Below are 9,471 nucleotides of genomic sequence, written 5' to 3'. Positions count from 1 at the left end.
CCCAGTACCACATACACCTGAAGTGTCCTCGCAGGACACCCAGACTCCCCTGAGCACATGCAGACATGTGATTTTTGTGCTTCCCTTGTTTTGATTTCCATTTTGTTATACCCATGATACCAAGCCCACCAAGCCTGGGGCATTTACAAAAACACTGAACAAGATCCATATAAAAGCAGGTGCCATTAAATATTCAGATTTACACAACCATCATTTTTTTGTAGCACTACATTTTTCCGGTCTCGCATTGCCACTGTTCCAACTTTTATGAAATGAATTTCAGGCATGAAAGTTATAATAATTATGTTGTTTTTAAACATCTCACCTGTGACACCAATAACAGGCCAAACAGATAGCAAAGCGCACAGATCAGCATCAGATAAAGCTCTCTGTGATATCCTTTCCTTAAATGGGAGGGGAAGACATCTGTCAAAGAGGTCATGATGCTTTCAAGACCTGCAAACTTGAGAATTACACAAAGACAGGTTAGTGTCGAGGTAAGTTAACCAGAAGAAAAAAAATAACAATACTGCATTACATTTTCTTAGGAGATATAAAAAAAACTGCAACTCACCTGACCATCTATTCCTAACAAGATGATCATGGCAAAGAAGCACACAGACCAGACCTGAGGCCAAGGCAGCAGGGTCACAGCTTGTGGGTAGACTATGAAAACAAGGCCTGGACCTACAAAGTGAAACAGATGCCAAAGTGTCTCTAAATGACAACTTTATGATCATTGCAGAGTTATACAATTGTTAAGGAAATGCAGATTGGATCAAATAAATCTGAAACATGTTAAACAGTAGGAATAGAAAATGAATTACCAGTAAGGTGCTGATTTCTTATATACATTTAAATAGGCTTAAATTCAAGCTGAAATTAAGAAGTCAGAAATGCTGTGGGGCTACCTTAAGAGAGCTGCGAATAAATGAATGTCCGTAAACCTCAGTGAAGAGAAGCTATGTTTTAAGAAGCAGGGAGCGCTACGATTCCTCCAGAATGATGCGAGAAACCGATAAAGTAATGCAGAAAACAACTGCTTCAGTTATTCCTGCTAAAGATGGTTCCACAAGCTAATAAAACATTCAGTCCACTTAGTTTTTCATACACTGCTTCTGCCTTTTTTAAATTTACTGAAATGTAAAACCTTGAAAGACGGTGTACTTTATGTAGATAGAAAAGGCATGCATAGTCCCTTGAGGGATGCAATATGCCTCCAGAAAGCAGGTTGTAGTTAATGGAAAACAACATTTTCCATAATAGTAGTGTTTTTTTGTACATAGTAGTTCAAAACAACAGCCGGGAAAGATAGATGCATTAGGTTTATGTTTCCAACAGTGTCCTTAAGGCACTTAATATTTTAAAGTAAAGACTCAACAATAATACAGAGAAAAAAGGAAAAAAACTACAACGATCATTTGACCCTCTATGAGCAAGCGCTTTGGCAACAGTGGGAAGGAAAAACGTCCTTTTTATGATAAGAAACTTTCGGCAGAAGCAGACTCAGGGGAGGGGCGGCTATCTGCTGTGACCAGTTGGGTGTGAGGGAAGAAATATTAACAATAACTAATTATTGTTACTGCTAAATAGAACAGCCTGATGGCCAAAAATACAAATATTGCTCTATGATATTGACTGACAGACCAGATAATAAAATGTGTGCTGCATTCATGTGTTGGGGTTGTTATTGACTACAGAAACCCTGGGTGGCATTCTTACTCAATTTTGGTTGGCAGTAGTTGAGCACACACTACACAGCATTGAGTACAGACGTTTCAGCATTACAAGCACAAGCTGCTCCAAGTTTTGGGAAATAAGGGACAATCATTCCATGCTTGTGAAAATTCCCCAGCATCATGCCTTATAGTGTCAAAGTCAGTAGTGCCAGAGCTGATCCTGTATGCTTGTGGATAATTTTAAACTTTAAGTCTAAAAATCCTAACTATAAAAATGAAAAATAAGAGCAGTTCGGGCTCATACACCTCGACCAAGGCTGAAAACTGCTTCCATGAACTGAGCTGCTGGATCCAGCTGATTTCATGATATTATCTTGAGAACATCTAGATGACATTTTCCTCTTTTTTCAATTTGATGCATGTGTTGTGTGAAAGAACTAATCTGCTTGCAGTGTTAAAGAAGCTCTTTTAAAAATTCTTGTATCCAGAGTTGTACTTGGATCAACTTTGAAACTAAATCACAAGCTTTCATGTTGATCTGTCTTTATTTTTTGCATAATGGATGAGGGAAAAAAAAAAAAGAAGCCAGACTCAAATACTTTTCAGACTGACATCCGTACCTGACTCAGCGACTGTAGCAATGTCGACACCCTGCTTTTGCGACATGTAACCCAGAACTGAGAAAATGGCAAAGCCTGACATGAAGCTGGTCGCGCTGTTCAATAAACAAAGATAAAAGGAGTCTCTGCAAATCAGAAAGAAAGCATAATGTCACTATTTTTTTTAAGACAACAAAAAGATAATGGGCTGTGGGAAACACTTTCATTGTTACCCACTGGTTAATATTCTGTTTGCGGTAGTGCTTGAGGTGCTAATTCAGTTAACAAGGTGCTTCTCAGCACAGATTGCTTTTCTTTGCAGCCTTAGTGAGTTCAGTGCAGATGTTTATAAACCAGTTCTACAGCTGCTACAGATTCTCAGGGATCTCCTTGAGAGCAAAAAACAAGGACTGCGGTCGCCAGTAATCCAGTATGGTTTTACTGGAGTCTGCCCATAGAATACATAAATAATAAAGTGCATGGAATAAAGCACTACATGAATGTGTGATTAAAATGTGATCTGTAGTCTAAAGTGCTTTAAGAGGTTAGTAAGATAGAAAAGTGCTTTGTATGGTGACTGAATGTCTACCTGTGCTTAAAGGTTAATAAAAATAGAAGGGGTAATGGATGCACATGTTACAAGGGCTGTAATCAAAATCATTTTCAAGTATGTGTTTTCTTGATGTGTTATTTACTTAGACCAGTGCTAAAGCCTTTCAGAAAGTAAGAAAGCTGCTGTAAACACATTTAGTGGCAAAGTATTTGGAGACAGCCACTGACATACAAACTAAAATGTTTGTCACATCTTCGTGAGGAGCTCACCTGTAACAGTTATTGTTGTACTTGTTGTAGCTCCCAAGTGTAGTTAGGCATCCCAAACATATGGCATAAGAATAAAATATTTGTGTTCCAGCATCCATCCAGACCTGTAAACCAAGTTATTAGTTCATAAACACCGCTGCAGAAATGTCTGACACGATTAAGAAATGAGGCTGAATCATACCAGTGGGTCAGCGAGCCGTTCAGGATTGGGATACAAGTAGTACTTGATACCATGGAAGGCTCCAGGAAGGGTCATTCCTCTGACAAACAGCATGATTAACAGGACAAAGGGGAACGTGGCTGTGAAATATGTTGCCTGTATATATATAAAAAATAAATTAGGTTTTAAATTAAGGATTACTTGTTTATGACCACACGCTATGATGAGGCCATGCTGTTAATGTCAGCATCAAGATATTATTCAACAAGTCACACAACTGTGAACAATATTCACAGTTGTGTGAATATTTGCATTTGGTCTTTGGAGGTAACACCAAGTGCATAATACCATTCTTATTTAACTGCGACTTCCATGACCAGAATTTAAATCATGTGCGACACATTGGACCAAGAAATAACATAAAGAAGTACAAGAATATAATATTGCTATATTTTCCTTTGTTTATTAAAAGGATGCTGTATATTCCATAACAGTTGCAAAACTTGCTTTCATAACCCTCTTTTGTGCCAACTTCGGCTGTTATGTGTTGTGGTGTGGTTCGAATACACTGTATGAAAGCCAGGCATGTGCAAATGTGAGACTGAATGACTGCCATGGCGGCAGCCTGAAGGGGGAAAAAAAGCAGTGGACGCCTGGGAGCTCTGATCATTTCATTTTTTTTCACACCACACCTTAATCACTCTGAGAACAAGTAGTAGCAAGTAAGTAATTTGAGCTCAGTACCGAAACAATTTGGGATTTTTATAACAGCAGCCACTGATCATCTCACCTCACTACACAACAACTTAATCGCATTTTATGTCAGTAGGTGATGTAATTTCATGCTTAGACAACTAACGGATATACAAAGGTCGTGAAGGGAAATTGAGGAAACAGGTGTGCCTAAAAGTTTACAAATCCAGATTAGAAAGTATGCAAAACATCTGTCTATCTCTAGAAAACTCCAAATAAATGAAAATTAGATTTTCACAATAAAATTGGCAACAGCTACAAATACACTGTGCAACATGAAATGAATCTGAATGATTCCCTGAAGAACCTAAAAGCCAGTGACAACTGCTGAAAACTGCTGAGGGTATAAAATGCGACTCAACATTTTTCCTTTTAGTGTTACCTTTCCCGTGGATCTTACTCCCTTCCAAACACAAAAGTAGCAGATGACCCAGGCTAGAAGATGGCACAGAGAAAGGTCCCACTGTATGGTTCCCAAGTTCTCTATGCCGCTGGATATATTCAACACCCGACGCCTGAAAGAAGACGTACTATCAGTGTATGGAAAGGTCTTTTAAACCAATGTATGTAGTCGGGTAAAACCTACTTTTTTGTAAAATTTTGAATCTAGTTAATTCACAAAGACTTTAAAAATGAAGATTCAGTGAGTGTGGCTAGAAAACTGATGTCAGCATACTTACACAGTGGACTACTTAAGTACTTACATATAGATTGACAAGTCACTGGGTTCGGCATGAAAGGTCTGTTGAAGTTAAAGCTCATGAAACTATTTAGAATGACACAAGCTTCAACATGCAATTAAAAGCCCTTCACACCTTCAGTACATGGGTGTTTTCAGTTATTATGGCCAAATTAAGTGTTTAATGCCAGGGGCAACTACGCTCCACCCTAACAGAGCAACATCAAAAAAGTGACTGAGACATCAGTTTAACAGTTTGTAGATCTCTACACACTGACAGCAAAATGTCAAAAGAAGTAACAGACCCTACTACTTGTATCTAAAGCATCTTCACACTAAACATTTATCAGAATGTGGGATATTTCTGTAAGATTTTTAATTTAGTTTTGGTGTTCTACACATTCTAAATGTGTCATAACAGTTTAACCCTGCTTAACAGACACATGACATTTCATACTACTCCTAACCTATAATTTCCTCTAGATTTGTACTTCTCATTTTAAAAAGTCAAGTAAAATTCTTTAAAAACTATACTGGTGTTATAATCTCTGATTTCTGATTTCTTTCTAAAGTATATGTCAGTATACACAGAATACTATAATGAGTATCAAATGATACTTATTATAGTACTCATCAAATAGTAGCAAATAAGTGTTTTGCAAAAAAGATCTGTTATCATAGTCTCTTATCATAGCAATTAAAGCCAGAGAAAAACAATAATTAATGACACTTACTCTCATTGGCCACTTTATTAGGTACAACTGTATTAATGTAAATATCTAATCAGCCAGCAGGATAGCAGCAAGTCGGTGCATTCATGCACTTAGATGTGGTCAAAACAACCTGCTGAACTTTAAAGTGATCATCAACAAGAGAAAGAAGTGCGAATTACATGACTCTGAACATGATTACAGATAAGCCAGTTGTAGCTCGAGTATTTTAGAAACCGCTAATCTACTGGGATTATGCCACCATCCACAGTTTATAGCTAATGGTCAAAGAAAACCATTAGCTTGCTGATGCCAGAGGTCATCAACAAGGCCAATACCCCAATACCGCTAATTGGTAACCCTAATTACTAGTTGTTATAACCAAGGTGTGCAGAAGACCATATCTGAATGCAAAATACATCAAACATGAAAGCAGATGGAGAGCAGCAGAAGACCATACTGGGTGCCACTCCAAACACCTACAAACAGGAAACTGAGGCTATAGTTCCAGTAAGTTCACCAGAGTCGGTCAACTGAAGACTAGAAAAGTTTTGCCTGATTTGATGAGCTTTGATTTTTGCTCACACATTCAGATGGTAAACAACATGAACTGACGTAAACAACATGAATTGTGCGATGTTCAAATACTGCAGCCTGTCTGACTTTTGTTGCTAATCATGTCCATCCCTTTATGATCGCAATGTGCCCGTTTTCTGATGGCTGCTTCTAGCAGGATAATGCACCATGTCACAAAGCTCTAATTACCTTAAAATAGTTTCTTGAATATGACATTGAGTACCCCTCTGGCCTCCACAGTACCCAGATCTCAATTCTATACAGCACCTTTGGGATGTGGTGCAAATTTCTGAGAAATGTTTCCAGCACCTTGTTCAATCTATGGTATAAAGAATTAAGGGAGTTCTGAAGGCAAAAAAATGGATCTACCCTTGTACTAATTAGGTCTACTTAATATAGTGAATGTGAAGCCCTCCAAACTACATGATAAATTACCATTAATTACCATTAATGCCAACAGCCATGTAATGCATGTAATATACATATCTGAATTTACATAAATTTCAAAACAATATTGAGGATTGTTAACAAATTATCTCTGATTTGTGACTTACTGCCAAAACTCTAAAACAGAAGATGATGCATTCACAGGTGATGTCCAGTTGGCAGTAGTATTGTAGTTGTTAATTTCTACACAACGATCTGAAATGTATCAAAATCTTGTTAAACATGCTCTGCTGACACATCAACAAGTGAATACTGCATTAAATATTGTGAACATTAGCTTTAGTATTTCATAAATGTATAGTTGTGTGAATATTTGCATATTAACATTTCAATCCAATCTTTACATACTTCCAATTCATTTACCAATTAAGTCAGTAATTTGTTGATGTATATGTGGGACAGAAAATTGAATTTACTTGTGTTCCAGGTGTTATTGCAGGTGGCCCATGGCAACTCTCCAGAGAAGGAAGAGAACAAGTAGAGAAAAGCCCAGGCTAAAATCACAATATAGCTGATGCCTCCGTAGAAAATGATCATTTGGCTGGTGTATCCCATGCCTGGAAACAACATAACTGTTAACATTGCATTCCCTCAGTTTTTCTTCATTGATCTGCTTCCCCACAATCCCAGTGGTTAGCTCACCTTCAAACAAGGGGCAGACCTTCCTCCAGCACATGATCCCCCCCTGACTGGTGTACTGGCCCAGTGCCGTCTCCAGCACAAATAGAGGTATGCCACAGGTCACAAGGAACAGGACATAAGGAATTAAGAAAGCACCTAGAAGTAGGAAAAAATAAACAGTAAACAACATATGGATTGGCTCTGCTTTGAGGGCAGCAAATGTTAACAGTTAAAATAACAGGGACGAAATACAGTAACGACATTATATCCTCCTGATAACCAAGCAAAATAGTATCTTTCAGTTTAACTGTTTAATGAATCACACAAGGGGATCAATGCTCTTTATCTGATTCAGCTGTTAGCTCAATTCCATTTGCTGTCCAGAGAGACGGATTTATAAAGTCTATCAGCAGAGACACGCCAAGACTCACACCTACATGCATGTGCAAGCACACACACATACATGCATACCTACAGATACTGTCACGGCCAGGCGGATCAGCTGCACGCTGATCAGCCCTCTCTGTTTCTCTCTCTCTCTTCCTCTTCTCTCTCGCCGGGGCAGAACTCACTGTGGGTTCACATCCTCAGCCCACGCCCTCGGGAGATGAGACACCTGGAGCAGCATTTAAGCCAGGAGGTGACTGCTGTTCGTCGCTGGATCGTTGTCTACCACGCGTTAGTGAAGTCAAGCTACAACAAGTTTAGTTAAGAGTGTTTTCCTCTGTGCGTCGTTCTTAACCCTGTCTCCCTGTCTACAGAGCTTCCTGGATTTTTCCCCGTGTGATTCCCGTGTGGCAGTGTCGGAGTGTGAGCCTGTGATCGTGTGAGTGGATATTCTGAAGAACGCGTGCTTTCCCTTGGACTTCCCTGGAGACCCCTTCTCCCCCCACTCAGCTGTATATAACACCCCCCCGCACATTCTTGTATATACACCTGGTGACTTGTAAATAAATCCTTCTTGTTAGCATCAGAACCAGAGTCCTGCGCTTGAGTCCTCCTCCAAACCGTAACAGATACACATGCTGACAAATGGAAAATTATGCAAAATGTATCAAAGTGTTAATCAGACATACAGAATTATACAACAATTAAAATACTGGCTGTGGCACAGCCTGCTAATAGATGCACCTGTGGTATCACTACTTGACCTCTAACCTCTAACCTTTAGTTCAAGGTCACTGAGATTCGAACTCGTTGGAGATTTTTAGTAAATGCACTTGTGGTATCGATTTCAAAATGTTAGGTAACTTCCTTCTTGAGTTATCATATCCACAAGATTTTTAGAAAACTTGACTTCTGACCCCTGACCTTGAGGCTGAGATTTTTTAGCAGATACACCTGTGGGATCTATTTGAAACACCACTTGTGTTAGGCTTGATTTCTTAATGTAAGGGTGAAACCTAAGGTAACCTCTAAAAATTTAAACTCTTCAACATTTTTTAGGTATAACAAGTAAACAAAGGTGATACAGCAAGTCAAGCTTGCGGGTAGATTTAGAAACCCAGTCGCTCTTGAGATCCTGTTCTAAAGAGTCCAGTTTAACAAATTTGTACTCTGCCAACCTGGCTTTATTTAACATTTAAAAAAAAGGCAAAGTCAAGACTCTTGGGCTGCAGCTCCTGTTCCTGAGACGGGACAGGCTGGGTTTGATTTAGCTTACATGTTGAAATCTGAAAGTATCATGTATTTCTGGAGGGAAGGCAGCAGAAAGAGCTGTAAGTAATTTACTGAAGTGTCAAAGAACACATTCTTTCACACCTTTCTGGCAGCTGAAGTAAACTTGCTGGTAAATGTGGCCTTTAACCCTCTTTGAGATTAATATTTGCAGCTGTCGAGGCACAGAACCTGTTTTTGGTGCCAAATCGCTCCTCTTCTTGTTATAAATCTCATTAAAATTGACATACATACATACATAACAGCGGTCCCCAACCCCCAGGCCTCGGACTGGTACCGGTCCGTGAGCCGTTTGGTACCGGGCCGCGAGAGTTGAGGCTCAGGTGTGAAATGTATAGTTTTCAGGGGTTTTATCGGTTTTCAGCGTTATTTTGTTATCGTTTTCATCGTTTACTTAGTTTTCCTTGGTCTTTTCACGTGTGTTATGAATAAATTTTCTTTTTTTCGGTACCGGTACTAGTTTTATTTTGTTGTATTTATCCGCGACACCTCAAAGGCCGGTCCATGAAAATATTGTTGGGCATAAACCGGTCCGTGGCGCAAAAAAGGTTGGAGACCGCTGGTTTAGAAAATACTGCCAAAGCACTTCATCTTTCATCCTCTGATGACAAATTTTGTTTCATTTACCCACATAAATCTGTTGTACACACACACACACACACACACACATGTGAAGAGAGAGAGAGTATGCATAGTATGCAAATAGCCACCAAACAGCCATCATAATTCGTCATACAATGAGAACAGG

General features: G+C 39.1%; 1 protein-coding gene across 3 annotated transcripts in view; it reads right to left on the bottom strand.

Moving 5' to 3' along the window:
* LOC102207192 (sodium- and chloride-dependent GABA transporter 2-like) overlaps positions 1-9,471 on the bottom strand; it is a 16,879-nt gene that overhangs the window by 4,227 nt on the left and 3,181 nt on the right. For 2 of the 3 annotated variants that reach the window (XM_005724693.1, XM_005724695.1), the window contains exons 2-10: positions 7,068-7,202; positions 6,842-6,982; positions 6,533-6,620; positions 4,396-4,528; positions 3,282-3,416; positions 3,101-3,204; positions 2,300-2,424; positions 575-687; positions 326-463 (exon numbers count right to left, since the gene is read on the bottom strand). In XM_005724693.1, the coding sequence (XP_005724750.1) occupies positions 326-463; positions 575-687; positions 2,300-2,424; positions 3,101-3,204; positions 3,282-3,416; positions 4,396-4,528; positions 6,533-6,620; positions 6,842-6,982; positions 7,068-7,202 (1,112 nt within the window). Of the gene's footprint in view, positions 1-325; positions 464-574; positions 688-2,299; positions 2,425-3,100; positions 3,205-3,281; positions 3,417-4,395; positions 4,529-6,532; positions 6,621-6,841; positions 6,983-7,067; positions 7,203-7,517; positions 8,997-9,471 lie in introns of those variants that run through there. The other variant, XM_005724694.1, reaches the window with a different exon arrangement.

This window comes from Pundamilia nyererei, unplaced genomic scaffold (assembly GCF_000239375.1).
Source record: "Pundamilia nyererei isolate P.nyererei 1_Seehausen unplaced genomic scaffold, PunNye1.0 scaffold00012, whole genome shotgun sequence".
NCBI classification, from domain to species: domain Eukaryota; kingdom Metazoa; phylum Chordata; class Actinopteri; order Cichliformes; family Cichlidae; genus Pundamilia; species Pundamilia nyererei.
Note: the sequence above shows the minus strand (reverse complement) of the source record. Positions and strands in the feature narration are given on the sequence as shown.